The sequence below is a fragment of the Sorex araneus genome, chromosome X (genome assembly GCF_027595985.1).
Source record: "Sorex araneus isolate mSorAra2 chromosome X, mSorAra2.pri, whole genome shotgun sequence".
NCBI lineage: Eukaryota > Metazoa > Chordata > Mammalia > Eulipotyphla > Soricidae > Sorex > Sorex araneus.
In genome coordinates this window covers 265070339-265086338 of record NC_073313.1, presented here as the reverse complement: position 1 = coordinate 265086338, position 16000 = coordinate 265070339, and the positions used below count along the sequence as shown (strand labels likewise).

At 65.8% G+C, this 16000-nt stretch overlaps 1 protein-coding gene across 1 annotated transcript; it reads right to left on the bottom strand.

Moving 5' to 3' along the window:
- Window positions 1–369: 369 nt before the first annotated feature.
- On the bottom strand, window positions 370–15881 carry CHRND (cholinergic receptor nicotinic delta subunit). The gene is made up of 14 exons (XM_055120851.1): window positions 15813–15881; window positions 12384–12499; window positions 7191–7336; window positions 6839–6883; window positions 6047–6233; window positions 5775–5930; window positions 5566–5675; window positions 4300–4500; window positions 3589–3700; window positions 3355–3469; window positions 2116–2320; window positions 1899–2017; window positions 1315–1498; window positions 370–482 (listed from the first exon to the last, which is right to left on the bottom strand). Exons 2-13 carry the CDS (start codon window positions 12497–12499, stop codon window positions 1316–1318), a joined length of 1695 nt encoding a protein of 564 aa, XP_054976826.1. The 5' UTR covers window positions 15813–15881; the 3' UTR covers window positions 370–482; window position 1315.
- Between the last annotated feature and the right edge of the window lie 119 nt (window positions 15882–16000).

The following is a 16000-nucleotide window of genomic DNA, read 5'->3' as shown; positions in this document are numbered from 1 at the left end:
CTTCCCCCCAGTATCAGGACTTGAACCCAGGACCTCACACGGGCAAGGCAGGTGCTATGCCTCTGATGCCCGATGCCCAGCTGGGGCCCACAAGTGGACAGGGTGTCCAGAGCTGCACCTAAACCAGAGGCACTCCGGAAGCGCCTCTGTGCCTGCCGGCAGCTTCGAGGGTCACATCATAGCCCACACGGGACTCGGACGATGTCCATTCTGCAGACGGGGGGACGGGGCCCAGAGGCAAGGCCACTCCCCGCGAGACAAACTCGCCCAGGCTTCCTTGGAGAGCAACGTTTATTGTCACAACCTCTCAGCAGGCATCTGCCTGCAGTTGGCTGGCTGCTTGGGGACCTTCCTGGGGTCTCCTGCGAAGAACCCCCCGGGGCGGGCAGCACCCCGGTCACTCCTGTGGCTGCTGGGAAGAGTTCCTCACTGGGCGGGCCACCCCCGGACTGCCCCCAGCCAGCTGCTTCCCGCAGAGGAGCCTTAGGAAGGGAGCAGGAGAGAAAGGGTCAGGGGGCAGCCGCAGCCTCAGACCCTCATCGGGGCAGTGACACACCATCGCCCCGGCATCCTCCTGGTCACTGGGCCGAGCCTGCTGCAGCCGGCAGCGGATGACGTGGGAGCCAGTGCCAGGGTGTAAGACTCACGTGCCATCGTGGCTGGGGGCTGCCTCCCACACCCCACAGCCACAGCCTGGTGGGGGTCCCCTTGGGTGGGGGCGGGGGTTTGCCTAATTTAGTAAATGAAGAGATGACAGCCAGCTAAACTCAAATTTCACATAAACCTCTTGGGAGGTTCCAAGTATGTTCCATATTGTTCCTGACAGCCCTATTTTCGGGGGGTGGTGGTAGAAATATGTGCCTGGTTTGGGGGGCCCAGACAGGAGGTGAGCTGAGTGCTTCTGACCTTTCCACCCCAGTCCTCAGCCACCACAGGAGCCCAGACCAAGAGGCCCAGGAAAGAAGGGCCGGCGAAGCGCGCCGAGGAGAGAGGTGCCTCTCTGGGGTGAGCGCGGCCCCAGCATCCTGAGCTGACGGTGCTGGGGGAGCGAGGCATGAAGGCACGGGAGCCCCCTTCTCGGCCACTACCCAGGGAAGGAGGAGACAAGAGGCCCCCTAGGCCAGATTGCGTGACATCCTCCAAGGCCCCCAAATCACCCTGCCCCCACCCCCACCTTCCACGTGGCACAGCAGGACCAAGTGGGCTTTCAGGGCCAGGAGTCCTTGCAGGTACCCTGTCCACCCACAGCTCCCCGTGAGCTGTCCAGAGCGTGCTCGGGGGACAGGGGGGCATGGAGGGGGGAGGCTGACCCACCTTAGATGAAGCGCTTGTCCTGCTCCTGGTAGGAGAAGGGGTCCCCCGGGAAGGGCTGGGGTGGCGGCTGATTGTAGGCGCCCTGCAGGAAGATCCAGGCGGTGCCCACCACCATGACGGGCGTGACGACATAGAGGCAGAGGCGGTCCACAGTGCTGGCCACACGGTTCCAGCAGTCCTTCTCCTGCAAGAGGAGAAGGGCCCCGTGGGCCCCGCCCGCAAGTGGGCGGGAATGGGGGGGCGTGATCCAGTTAAGACCACGCCCCTTGGGGAATCTAGATGTATCCTAGCCAAAGGCCACGCCCCTTAGGGCATGGGTGTGTCCTAGCCAAAGGCCACGCCCCTTCTGGGAGATGGGGCGTGGCTCAGTCAAGGCCCCGCCCCTTCCGGCGGGGTTGGCTTGGCCCCTCAGTCCTTTCTGCATTGCTGAGCTCCTGGTGGGAAATCCGCACCCCTTGCCCCCGACCATAAACTCAGCCATTGAAGTTGCTTGTGACCCGAGGGGCACGGTGCTGCCCGTGGCACAGTGCCCTTGGTCAGCGTGTCGCTGGGGACCCGTCCACGGAAGTCCTCCGGCTACTCACGTCATTGTAGTTGTTCTGGTCCTTCATGTGGTTGATGATGAAGTTGGCCCCGTCCACAGCAGGCTTCAGCTCGCTGAAGAGGTCCTGCTGGGCCTGTTCAGAGCCCACGGGGGGCCTGCCTGTGGATGCCAGGCCAAAGATGGGCATGAGGCCGCCCCCCGCACCCCTGGCCCCTCCTTCACAGCTGCGCCCCGCCCCTCAGCTGCCAGGAACCCACGCGCGGTCGTGGGACGCCGGGCCAGCCCGTGCCGCTCCGACTGCTTCTCGAACATGAGGTCACTGCGGGACTTGAGGGAGAAGTACTCCTCGGCCTTGGAGATGTAGCCCAGCGAGCTGCTCCTCCGGATCAGGGCCCCCGGGCCAGGCCCCTCCTCTGCTGGTCGGGACATGTGCAGGAGCCCGGGCAGCGTCTCCAGGAAGAGCTGCGGAGGGACCAGGGGAGAATGGGGAGGACAGGAAGTCGCTTTACAAATGTGGGAAACTGCTCGCCCCTGGCCGACACATAGGGACCCCCCCCCAACACTCTGACCTGTCAGCCTGGGGACCCACTCCCAACTCTCCCTGTTCCCCAGGACACAAAAGAACTCTGTGGACACTGGGTTGCATCAGGAAATGCAGTAAAGTCAGAAAAATTCCCTCCCTGCTGAGTTCTTTTCTTCCAACTCCTCAGGACCAGGAAAGTTGCAAACCACTCTAGCTGGCCCCCACGCGGCCAGGGAGACTGCAGCTGAGAAGCTGTCCCGTCTTCCGCATAACCTACCCCCACAACCAGCACCCCCTATTTTGGGGCACGCCTGGCTGTGGGGGCAGGTTTTCTAGGGTGGGGGGTCACACTCAGGGCTCACTACTGGCTCTGCACTCAGGGATCACTGCTGGCTAGGCTCAGGGGACCATCGGGGGTGCTGGAAACAGAACCAGAGCATGACATATGCAAGGCAAGCCCCTTCCCCAATGTGCTATCTCTGCCCCTCCCAGCCAGCACCCTGTTTTATGGAAGTCTAACGAACACGAGAAAGTCCTGGATGAAAGTTTAGATGTTTCTACTACTGGGTAAACAGCACCTAGTAAGGGAACAATGCAGGGTTTAGCTCAGGGGACCCTGGCCTAATCTGGGGGTGGGGGGAGGTGTCTAGACAGGAACATTATGGCCTCGAGGGTCCCTTCTGTCAGTTCCCACCCACCACCTAGAAATCAGGGCTAGTCCTGATTTCTAGCCCTGGGAGTGTCGTGAGCCTTTGGCTGGAAGGGCATGGCTGCGCTCTGTTCTTTGGGGTCTGCCTTTCTCTGAAGCGTTGTGCCTGGGTGGGGGACATCAGGGCATCCTTGGGGCATGGAGAGCCACGGTTGGGGCCTCGGCTGGCCAGGACACCCTGTTGCCTCTCTGCCCTGCCCCCTCCCCCTCCATCCTCTGCAGGGGCTTTGGCAGTTTCCAGCTTGTGGCTCTGAAACGTCTCACCTTCTTGACTCCGTCGGACAGCACGTGGGTGCTGGGCGAGCGGAAGTGGATGTTGAGCACCACGACGCAGATGACCACGACCATGGTCACCAGCACCATGCCGAAGAGCAGAAACCTATGGGCAGGCTGGGTCTAGAGACCACGTGGTGGGCGGGGCACCGAGGGGGCGTGTCCCAGGCGGGGCGGGGCGGGGCGTGATTGGCCGGTAGGGCGGGTGGGCGGGGCCCGACTCACTTGCCGATGAGCGGGATGGCCAGGGACGTGGGGGGAAGCCGCTTGGAGATCAGCAGCAGGAAGACCGACTGGGCCAGCAGCACTGAGATGGCCACCGACGTCTTCTCACCACCTAGTGGAACCGGACTCAGCCTCTACCCGGGCTGCAGAGGGTCCCCTGTGGCCCCAGCACCGCACCCTGCGGCTGGGTGGCCCTTGGGCAAGTCACCTACCCTCTCTGGCTCCGTTTCCCAAACATTAAGCGCTGGGAGGCTCCCCCTCTCCCAGTGGTCCTGGGTCCAGAGACCGAGAACATCAGCTGCCACCAGGACCCTCCTCTGCCATCCACACTTTTTTTTTTTTTTTTTTTTGCTTTTTGGGTCACACCCAGCGATGCTCAGGGGTTACTCCTGGCTTTGCACTCAGGAATTACTCCTGGCGGTGCTTGGGGGACCATATGGGATGCCGGGGATCGAACCCGGGTCTGCCGCGTGCAAGGCAAATGCCCTACCCGCTGTGCTATCGCTCCGGCCCCCATCCACACTTCTGAATCAGGCATGGGCGTCCCCCTCTGCAGGAAGCCCCGTGGCGTCGTGGCACCCGGCTGGCACCCTCCACTCCTGCTCTTCCCTCAGGGACCCCAGCGCGGCACGGCCCTCCTATTGCCCTGTCTGCCTGGCACCTGCGCTCCATCCTCCCCCGAGACCCCTGCCCAGCCCCCGGGCAGCTCACAGTCGGCCGGCAGGTAGAAGACCAGGATGATCATGAAGGAGATGAGCACACAGGGCACCAGGATGTTGATGACGTAGAAGAGGGGCTTGCGGCGGATGATCAGGTAGAAGGTGACATCCTGCTGGCCAGGGGTGTCCAGTGGGACGCTCGGGTCCAGGTTGACCCGGGCCGGCCGGTGCACTATCTCCCACTCCCCGTTCTCTGAGGACAGCACAGGGACACAGTGGGGTCGGGCTGGGCAAGGGGGCAGGGAGGGGTCACGGGGCAGGAAGTGAGGGGTCCCGGCAATGGGGAGAGGGGATGTGCCGAAGTGGTTCAGGCTGAGGGTTTTGTTCGGTTTTGGTTTTCTGTTTACTTTTTTGGGCTCAGGGGTTACTCCTGGCTCTGTGCTCCTGGCAGGCTCGGAGGACCCTATGAGATGCCGGGGATGGAGCTCGGGTTGCTGCATGCAAGGCACACACCCTCCCCGCTGGACCCTCGCCGTGGGCCTGGTCTAGGCTATTTGAGGTTGTCTTCCCTGGGTGGTTGGACTGGGAGTTTCCATCCTCTTCTTACCTCCTCCCGGACTGGGGTGTTTGCTTCCCTCGGGAAAAGCCCGTCTGGCTCAGCTCACGAGCCTGGGGGGCACTGAGGCAGCGGGAGCCGGGGCCACCCTCCCACGGGGCCTCAGGACAGCTGAGCCCGGCCAGGCAGGAAGCGCCCAAGACCCAAGTTTGAGCTCAGGCACTGCGCAGATACACCCCCAGAGTGTGGTCCTGGTGGATCTCAGCACCTCGAGTCTCTGGGCATCACCCAGACCAGCACTGGGAGGCCCCAAGGAGGGGTTGGGGGGGTCACGGCCTCCACGAGAATGGTTGTAGAGGGGCTGCAGAGATAGCACAGTGGGCACTGCACTGGTCTTGCATGCAGCCGGTCTGAGTTGGATCCCCGGCACCCCCGTGGTCCCCTGAGCTCCTGGGAAGGACCCTGAGCCCAGGAGTAAACTCTGAGCAACACACACACACACACACACACACACACACACACACACGAGGAAAGAACAGTCACAGGTGTCCCAGCCTGGCCTCTGGGCTCGCCAGCCCCCTCCCCTGTCCCCTCCCAGCCAGCAGCTCCCTTCCCTCCCCCAGACCCTGGGCCCGGGCGCCTTCCTGGGGGGGACCCGTGTGTGCACGCATCTGTGTCACTGATGACACCTGTGCGGGGAGATGCCCCAGGGTTAGGGTTAGGGTTAGGGTTAGGGTTAGGATTAGGGTCCGGTGCCAGCACCTGTGAAGCCCTCGGGGTCGATGATGACCCACTCCACGGGGAAGGCGCGTCCGTCCTCCTCCTCCTGCTTCAGGCTCAGGGCGATCTCCTTGGCCGTGTACTTCAGGGAACTGCGGGTGGGGTGGGGTGAGGGGCCCGAGGCGGGGGGGGGGGCTCCCCTCCGCCCCCTCCCCCTGCGTGGGGCCCTGGGCCCCGGGCGGCCGGCGCACCTGAACTTGAGGGAGCAGTTCTGCCAGTCGAAGGGGAAGTAGGTGACGGAGACGGGGCAGGAGGAGCGGAAGATGGCAGGCGGCAGCCAGTACACGTAGCCCGAGGAGTAGATGAGCACGTTGCACGAGTAGGAGATCTGGAAGGAGCCGTCGTTGCTGGCGGACAGGCAGGCAAGGGCCTCGGTGAGTGGCACGCGGCTCCCAACGGGGCAGGGGCGGGGAAGGCGAGGGGGCTGCCGGGCAGGGCTGGGGCGGGGAGGGCGGGGACGAACTTGTTCTCCAGCACGATCTCTGGGAGCCACACCATGTCGGGGGGCAGCCGCAGGACACTGACGTTCTCGAAGTCTGCCTCGTTCCACTGTAACCGGCTGTCTGTCCAGCCCTGGGGGGCCCCCTGCGTCAGCAGTGGGCTCTGTCGCCCAGCGACCCCCAGCTGCCCAGGACAAGGGCAGGCAGGGTCTGGGAAGAAGCGGGAAGGTGGGTACCAAGCGAGTGTCATGTACAGTGTGTGGGTCGCACACTGCACAGCCGAGGGGGTAATGGCAGAGAAGACACATCTAAGTTCTTTTTTTTTTTTTTTTTTGCTTTTTGGGTCACACCCGGTGATGCACAGGGGTTACTCCTGGCTCTGCACTCAGGAATTACCCTGGCGGTGCTCAGGGGACCACATGGGATGCTGGGAGTAGAACCCGGGTCGGCTGCGTGCAAGGCAAACGCCCTCCCCGCTGTGTTATCGCTCCAGCCCCCATAGCTGAGTTTTTGATGGGGGTGCCAGGGGTTGAACTGGGGTGGGCTGCATGGAAGGCGGGTGCCTTAACCTGGACTCTCCTGGGCCCCTCTGTGTCATGAGCTTTGACCGGTGCTGGAAGAGTCCTCTGAGAAAGCTGGACACGGCACACTTTGTACCCCAGGCTATAGCTCGAGGAGGACTGAGGTGGCAGGAAGGAACGACAGGGCCTGAGGGCTCTCTGCAGACTCCCTCTCCCAGGCAGGCGGGGGTCCCCAAGCAGACACCACAGGACGGCTGGCCCCCTCGCCCCCAGGCCCGGCGGGGCTGTGCTTACGTGCTCGATCCACACGTTCGTGGTGAGGGTCTCCTCCACCTCCTTCTGCAATCAGACAGGGGCCCCGGGCTCCATCCCCAGCACCTGGGCTGCCGGTGTGGCCCCCAAACCTCACCAGACCCAAACCAGAGGTAGGACGGGGGTCCCGGGGTCTCTGCGCACAGTCCTCTCCCCATGGGACCCCACCCAGGGACCCTTCGGGGGTGGCCTGGCGGGAGGCGGGCGGGGAGCACCGATGCCTCTGACGGGGTTTCCCGGGCCCCGCTGCAGAGCCCCGGCATGCTTCTGGGGGAGACGCGTCCCTGCAGCCCAGTGGGCGCCTGCCGCCACCCCCAGCCGCCCGCGGGCTCACCAGTGAGATGAGGTTGGAGAGCGTGAGTGCCAGGGACACCTCCACAACGTCCTCCTTGCGCTCGGCCGGCCGGACCTCCTTGTTGTAGCCCTTCTCCTCGAACAGGTGCCGGAGCAGCCGCTCCTCGGCGTTCAGGGCCCAGCCGCCTGCGGGGGACGCGCCGGGGACGGGGCTGCTGGGCTGGGGGCCAGGGGACCCAGCGACAGGGAGCCGGGGGGGCCCTGGGCGGGGTGTCAGCTCGAAGCTGGGTCCCGGAGGGGACTCCTTGGGCCAGGGGGATGGGGCCTTACCACACGCGACCAGGACGGCCAGGAGCCCCAGCCTGAATGCAGGCGCCGCCATCCTGAGCTGCAGCTGGACAGTCTCCCCCGGCCCAGGGTGCCAGCGGGGGGCGTGGGGGAGGGGAGAGGGGACAGGTGCACGGCCAGGCAGGGGAAGAGAGGCCGGAAGCGCAACCGGATACCCTCAGGCCTGGGGTGTGTGGGGAGGGGGGGCCGGCCTGGCCACACAGGAGCCCAGGGACTGGCGGCCAGATCCCAGGAGGGGCAGTGCTGGCCCGTCCCGGGCAGGGTGGCAGCTGGCCTCTGGGAGGAAGTGGACAGGAAATCTCAGATGGCCCCACCCCGGGGTCTCTGGCCTCTGCCCCGGAGTCCTGCCCCCGCCAGCCCCAGAAAGCTCCGAGCCAGCAGCCTCTAGTGTATAAATAACATTTATTCAAGGGCTTCCTGGGGGCTCCCGGGGGCCCCCACCCCACCCAGCTGTGGCGAGGACCGCAGTGATCATCACCCCACCCAGCCCCCACCAAAGGCCAGCTCTGCCCCCTCACACCCGTTGCGGCCCCCCAGGCTCTGCGCCTGCCCACAGACCCCGAGGAGCGAAGAACCGCGTGCCCGTATGTGCACCCCGTGTGCAGGAAGCCGCACGGCATCCTGGGACACGCATCGGCAGAGACCTGCAGAGGGAGGCTGGGGACCAGGGACGCACCCCCCCTTGTCGCGCGGGTCAGCCCTCCCTTCCCTTCCCCCCAACCAGCATGCTGACGCCCCCCTGGGCACCCCCTCCAACCCCTCTGGTGCGTCCCGTTCTCCTGTGGACCTCCCACTCCCAGAGCCACGGTGGGTTCGGGGTTCGGGGGCAGCCTGCCTCTTGGAAGCCCATGGCCGGGAGCTGGGGGCCGGGCAGCGGCAGGGTACAGGCCTGAGTGTCCCACTGGGCTGCCAGGCGGGGCCACAGGGAGTCCAGGCAGGGCAGCAGCGTGGGACAGGGGCACCCCTAGACTCTCCGAGGGCTCCCCGAGGGCTGCAGGGGCGCAGAGTGACCCCACTCAGCAACACTCACGCCCGGCCCTGCAACAGGGCCAGCAGGGTGGACACCAGCAGGCGGAGGGCTCCGAGTGGCCGTCATGTGGGGGCCCAGCCCTAAGGACCAGCTGACCACTTGACTCCTCCCCGGCCAGAAGCTCCCTGCAGCTGGACTCCTGGCCAGCGGGGGGTGCTGCGAGGGCAGGGGCAGCTAACCACAGCGCCGGGCTGGGGCCCCCCACCCGAGCCACCCTTCCCCAGGGAGCCTTTCCCCCGCCACACCAGCAGGAGGCGCTGCAGAGGGCTCCCAGAATGAACGTTCCTGCAACCAGTCCTTGGACACGGCCACACGGGTATAGACCCCGGCTTCCCTGGCTGTCTACACCCGCCCCCCTTTGAAGTGGCTGGATCCAGGACCACCCCAGCAGGTCAGGGGGGGCTCTGAGTCACTCTGCGTGGAGGAGGGGGAGGACCCCACACTGAGTCGGGCTGCTCAGAGGCCGCGGAAGCAAAGGGCCCCTAGCCCAGCACCCCCAGCACCTTCCCGGAGTGTCACGTGTGTGCCCGGCAGAGTCCACGCCCCCTCGGGGGGAGCCCGCAGGGTATGGTGCTGGCGTGCAGCTGGGCTCAGGCCCTTTGGCAGGTGTCGGGGCTGGGCAGGGGTGGCCGTGCCTCCCCCCCACCCCACTGTCTCAGCCTGGGGTCCCCTACGGATCAGCGGTGGGGGGAGGGTCAGTCCTGGGGGCAGGCGGCCCCTCCGAGCCCCTCGATTCCTCCTTTGAGCTGATTCCATCTCTGCCCTCTCCAGGACCCCCATGCACCAGCGGCTTGCACTCAGCCCGCACACCCCCCCAGATACCTTGGAAGAGAGACCCCAGCTGGCGGGGCCTTGGGGGGCCCTGGGGCGGGCACATGGGCGCGCTGTCCCCCAGGAGATCACTGGTGTCCACGGCTGCACCTGGGTCATAGCGGAAGGTCGGCGGGCCCAGCTGGGGAGTTGATGAGGCCTTTTTTTTTTTTTTTTTTTGTCTATACAAAACTCTTTATTTAACACTTAAAAGGGAGAATCGGAGTCACTCGACAGTTGACCAGGCTTGGCAGCCAATAAGTTACACTCGTACACGGGGCCGTGGGAGTTATTGCACAGCTCTGACCGGGTGGGCGGGCGGGCGGGGCAGGCGGCCGCTGCCCCCGTCGGACGCCTGGGTCCCGTCCAGGCGGCCCTCGGCCTCGCCCCGCCGCAGGAATGCAGTGACTGACGCCCAGCGGCCCTCACGGTTCATTCCACTTCGGAGGGCCACTGGCTGCGGGACTCTGCCGCTCCCGTCCAGTGGGGGGCCTGGACTGCCTTCTAACCTTGGGGCGCGGCTCCCCGGGGTCCCCAGCCAGCATCATGGTCCGGAGACGCTCACTCCGGGCGCTGTGCGGGTGCTGCGGGACGGGGTGCCACGGGTAGCCCTGGAAACCCTCCCCTCTCCAGCTGTTTCTCTGCCTGGTGGGGAGATGGGTGGGGACAGGGAGGGCTGAGGGGCAGAGGCCTGACCTTGGGGGCGTGGAGGGACACGGGGGAGCGACTGTGCCCCACGATCCGCGCCAGGACCCCGAAGACGGCAGCCACTAGGGGGCAGTCAACACCCGCTGCGCACGTGTCCGGGGACCAAGGAGGGCGGCTGCCGCGCGGGGGCAGCAGAGACCTGCCGCCGCGCGGGTGCCGAGTCGGGACGGCGGCTGCCGCCAGGGGGCAACAGAGCCCCGCCGTCGCTCGGGTGCCGGACCCGGGAGGCGCTGGACCCCCACTTTGGAGCCTGGGACTGCCCGGTGCAGCAGCGCGTACCCCGAGATGCAGTCAGCTGCCGTGAGCAGCCAGGATGCTGCCAGCAGGACCCCAGTGATGCGCCCCTGGAGCTGCGTCCCCAGAGCTGGGGCACCCCTCGCATGTCGGGGGCGGGGGACGCTTTCTGACCCTCCAATCCGGGGCTCCGTCTCCGCACCCCTAGCTCTGTCCCTTGGAACCTTTCCCACCTCACTGGCTCCGGGGTCCTGGAGGGAGACAGTGGGGCACCTGGGACTCCCGGGTCCTGCTGAGAACAAACCTGGTTGGCCAAAGGCAAGGCAGACTCCCTTCCGCGGTGCTCCTGCCCACAGGGCTGAACTTTTGAAAAGGGCCCTTGGTTACAAACCCTGGGTGGGGGGTGGTGAGGAAGCAACAGTACTGTGAGGAGGGCCTTTGCCTTGCAGGAGGCCGACCTGAGCTGGGCCCCCTACGGCCCCCAGCCTCTCCGGGAGTAACCCCTGAGCCTCACCAGGTGCCCCCCAAGCCCCTGCAGGAGGAGCGGGGAGGTGGGGCAGCAGGGGAGCCTCCCGCCTTGCACGTGACTGACCCCCCCAGTCAATCCAGGCCCCACCGAGGGGCGTGGTCCCTGAACACAGAGCCAGGAGCATCTTTGGGTGTGGCCCCAAATAACCGCCACCCCCCGAAATAACCCATGTGGGAAACCCCGGCCCCCAGCCCTGAGACAGAGACAGAACTCAGGGTGCTGAAAGGAACGGCCACAGGGCAGGCTCACCCCACTCCCAGGGGGCTCTGCCACCGCTCGCTGCTCCCCACAGCCCCCCTCTAGCGGGACCCCACCCTTCCCTCTCCCACCTGCCTGGAAGCGCCCCGCCCAGACCCCCTTCACACGCCTCCCTCCACTCCCCGGGTCAGCCCTGCTCGCCCTGGGGGGAGCTGATGGGGGGTAGGCGCAGGTGCAGGGGTCCCGGTGGGCAGCAGCGGCAGGGCCTGCAGCATGGGGCCAGAATGTCCGTCTGCTCCCCTCGGGTCCCCCCTCTGGGGTTGTTGCTCTGCACCCCGAGACTCCTCCTTCAGGCTGTCTGCCGGGATTCTCCCCACTTCTCTGGTCTCTCCGTCAGCTGGTCCTTCCCTGGGGGCTCCTGGGGGCTCCACAGAGGACATGGGCACAGGGGGGTGTGGAGGGGTCTGGCCACACCTTTGAAGTGTCCCCGGCTGTTGAAGGGGCCTTTGGGCTGGGGGGGTGCGGGGGGACACGGGCAGACCCGGGGTTCCCGCCCATCTTTCCCCTCCAGTTTAGTTCTGCTGGGAGGGCGCCCCCAGGGGGTCTGAGGGTCTGCACCTAGTTGCCTGCAGGCTGCCCCCACTATGGCCATCTCTGATTGCTGCTTAGGGCCTGGGATGCGGAGACGGGGCGGGGGGAAGGTCCTGAGTGGCCCAGTCCTGGGGGGCCTCAGCAGAGCCCCCCCAGCCCACTGCCTCCAGTACTGCTGCTGACCTGCTGACCTTCGAGGGGCAGGACGCCGAGGGGGCCACAGGAAGGACCCAGTGAGGGCAGGCGTCCTGGGAGAGGGGGGTGCCACCTCCACCCACAAACTGTCCTGCCCCCCCCCCCGGCCGGTCCTCTCCCAGGAAACTTGGCCCACGGCGCCTTCGGTCCTGGACACGCCCCGTTTGAGCCTCTCCCAGGGGCCTCCCACACCTCTTTTTTTTTTTTTTTGCTTTTTGGGTCACACCCAGCGATGCACAGGGGTTACTCCTGGCTCATGCACTCAGGAATTACTCCTGGCGGTGCTCGGGGGACCATATGGGATGCCGGAGATCGAACCCGGGTCAGCTGCGTGCAAGGCAAATGCCCTACCCGCTGTGCTATTGCTCCAGCCCCGGCCTCCCCCACCTCAAAGCCTGGGGCCGCGGGTGTAGCTGGGAGAGGCCATGGGGGACGGGAGGGTCTGGGCTTCCGTCTGGACCGCACTCCCGCCCCAGCCCGTCTCTCCGGGAGTGAGGGAAGCAGGAGGCTTGAAGGAGGTTTGCTGAAAACAAAAGACAATCCCGAGGTGCAGGTCCCACTGAATCGACCCGGAAGGAGGCAGCACCCACCGGCGCTCTGGGTGCTCTGGTCTCTCTGGGGGTCCAGCCACCTGCAGCTGCCGTTTCTCCATCCAGATGACCCGGCCTGTCCACAGGCACACCGGGACCGTGTCCTTTACTGTCATCTGCAAGCAGGGAGGCGCCTCACATCCTGACACCACGCAGTTCCCCGGCACCCGGCCCCTCGCGAGCACGGAGCCAGGAGTAGCCCTGAGCACCGCCGAGAGTAGCCCAATGCCCCCCAAAAAGCCTGCAAGGCGCGGGGGGATGGTAAGCAGTGAGGGCACCCCCTAGGGTCAGCCACACCTGGCTCCTTCCTGGGGACCGCGTGCCCCCCCAGCCTTGCAGGGGCCCCAGAGCCTCATGGCCTGGGTGGCCCTCACCCTGCCGAGCCCGAGGCACCTCATCCCCGGACCCTCATGCTGAACTGCCGGTCTGGCCGGGTGACAACCGTCAGCGAGGCCCCGTGTCCCCTGAGCACTGCCCGGGCAGCCCCCTGGGCAGAGGGGAGGAGCAGGGGCCTCCCGTAGCTGGGGGACCCAGGCTCAGTCCATTGGCACCTCCCAACCCCTCACCAGCACCTCTGGGTGTGGCCCCGGTGACCCCCGCTGGCTCCGGCGGAACTGCCGCTCAGGCCTGAGCACTGGACGAGCCTCACAGCCAGGCCGCAGGCTGGGCCCCGCCAGAAACCTGGGGGCTTCCTGGCCAGTCGCTTCCCGCTCCCCCGTACGCGCCCTCCTGCAGTTCACTCGGCCTTGCCGGGATTTTCTATTTTGGTTGCTTCCCAATCGTGTCAACACAAGATGGTCCTTTTGTAATAAAGTGGATAAAGGGGTAAGTGAAGGGCATCAGCCGAGGCTGGTGGTTCCCTGGTGTTACGGATGCCCCCTTTCTGGGCTAACTTAAATCAGTACGCACACACGCACACATGCACATGCACACACATATACTCACATGTACACACACATGTACATGTGTGTGCACACATGCACACATGCACGGGCATGGATACACACGTGTACAAATGTATGTATATCTAGCACACAAATACATGCACACAGGTACACATGCGTGCACATGGATGCACACACATGCGTGCACACAGCTATACATGGCGTGCACATACTTACACACGCTCACATATGCACGCACACGCAGGCGCACACGGGCACGCACGTGCAATCCACACACAGTGGAGATGCTGAGGTGCAGCCCATTTGCAGGCTAATGGCTTCGCAACAGCAGGAATTATCTGCAGCATTAGCGCTGCCAGGCTGGGGAGGGGCAGCCAGGCTGGGGGGCGCCCCGAGAGGCGGCCGGGCTCCAGGCGGGGCCACGGACACGGGGAACCTGTCAAGGCTGGCCTGGTCACTTCCCTCCCGACTGCAGAAGGGAACAGGTGGGGCTGCCGTCCCAAGGACGGGGTGCGAGGGGCCCCCCTTCAGACAACAGCGCAGAGCCGCCCTGAGGCCCGACCTGCTCAGCCCCTTTCGCCTCTGACCCTGGGAGTTGGGGAGCTGCATCCCCCAGAAAAGAAGGTGGAGCCAAGGGGGTGGCCCAGCTGAAGGGCTGCGGGGGGCTGTGCCCCCACCCCCAGGGCCCGAGCCTGCAGACCGGACCCAGGGCTGGGACAGCCCCAACTCACTCCCCCGCCCCCTGGACCCTGGGCTTGCACAGCCCCTGGACGGGCTCTGGGGGCCCCGGGAGTCGGGGCAGGAAGTCGGGGCCCCAGCGTGGACGGGGGCTCAGACCCAAGGGGTCTGGGCACGGGTGGTGGGGCAGGGGAGGAGGCTCCCAGGCAGACGAGGGGCAGCCCCGTGCCCCAAGGGGGTCTCCTGCCTCTTCTGCCCTCCCGTGTCCAGGACCCCTTCTCTTGCTGCTTTGGGGGCCACACCCTGCGGTGCTCAGGGGCTGGGGGTCCCGGAGGTGCTGGCAGTGGACATGGGGCTCCTGCACACAGCCCTCTGCTGTCCTCACCCCCCCCCCAGGGCGGTGTCCTGGCAGCGCTGCCCATTGGCACTGCCTGCTCACCCAGAGCAGCCCCCAGCTCACTCAGGGGCACTCTCAACCGAGGCGGGCCGAGTGGGCCGAGAGGCTGCAGAGGAGGGGAGAGGAGAGTGCAGGGGTGAGGCGGCTCCCCTCCAAGCTCGTGTGAATTTTTCCCTCCAGGCCACGCTCTGTGGACTGGTCTGGACACGCACAGATGCCGTGGGCCCTTTTTGCAGACCGGGAAATTGAGGCCTGGAGTTGTGGGTGCTTCTGAGGTGAGGCCAGATGACAAGGCTCGAGTTCAGGGACAAGGGGCTGCTGCGGGGGCTTCTCGAGTGCTCACCCTGTCACCGTCAGAGCGGGGAAGAGAAAAGACTGATTATTTTTTTCTTTTTGGGTCACACCCGGCGATGCACAGGGGTTCCTCCTGGCTCTGCACTCAGGAATTACTCCTGGCGGGGCTCGGGGGGACCATATGGGATGACAGGGATCGAACCCGGGTCATCCGGGTGCAAGGCAAACGCCTTCCCCGCTGTGCTCTTGCTCCCGTCCCGAAAAGGCTGGTTGTGAAACTCACTGGGCCGTCAGCCTGGCAGCCGGGACACACCCACGCGCCCTGAGGAGCTCTGGCCAGCCCACTCCACGCAGAGACTCTGGGGAGAGTATTTGGGGGCCACATCTGGCCGTGCTCAGGACCGTACGGACGCTGGGGACCGAGCACGCAGGGAAGCGCCCCGCCCACTGGCACCGTCGCCCCGCCCCTCTGCCTGCTCTGGCCACTCAGACGGGGCGGGGGCAGCCTTGGAGGCCAGCAGGAGGGTCTGACTGTGGGTGGCACCAGGCAGGGTCCCACGTAGTCACGCGGGACCCCCGCACTGCCCGTTTTCTGCAGGCCCTCGCCACCCCCCCACCCCCCCCACCCCAGTCTGGGCTCTGCTCAGCCCTGCCCTGCAGGCTTCCCAGCCAGCTGTCTCAGGGGACCGGGAGTGGAGGGGCCGGTCTGGGCCCCTCGCCCCCCAGAACTAGGCTGCGGTGGGGGCTCCTGGCCTGAGCCAGGCCTGAGGGGGACCCCGAGCCCTCCAGGCCCTCCTGGGTCTTTATTTTTTTTTCTTCATTTTTCATTGGTAATTTCTTAATTAAATTAAAGTTTTTTTTTAATTGAATCACTGTGAGATGCAGTTACAAAGCTGTTCGGGCGCGGTGTCAGCTGTGCAGTGCTCCAACGCCCGTCCCCTACCCAGCGCACGTCTCCCCACCCGCCCGCCCCACCCCGCCCCTGCACGGGCCTGTGCCCCTCTGCTGCCCTGCCCGAGGCAGGGCCTGTGTCCACGGTCCTCCGGGCGTCTCCCCCCGCCCCCCGTCCCCGCCTCCCCCGCCCTCCCTCCGCCCGCCCTCTGCTCCCCAGCGCGGGGCCCAGATCTAATACCCTAATGCAAGGCCATTACTCACGTGTGGCGGCCGCCTCCCGCTCGTGTGTCACGGAGCCTCCATCCCCCGGGACCGGGTGCGGGACTGACAGGCCTGTGGAACAAAGGTGGCTGCGGTGCCGCGGCCCTGTCCAGCTGTCTGGCCTGAACTTTGTGTCCAGGGCCTGCGAGCCGGGCCAGGGCCCTCCTCCTCCTCCTCCTCACGGTGCC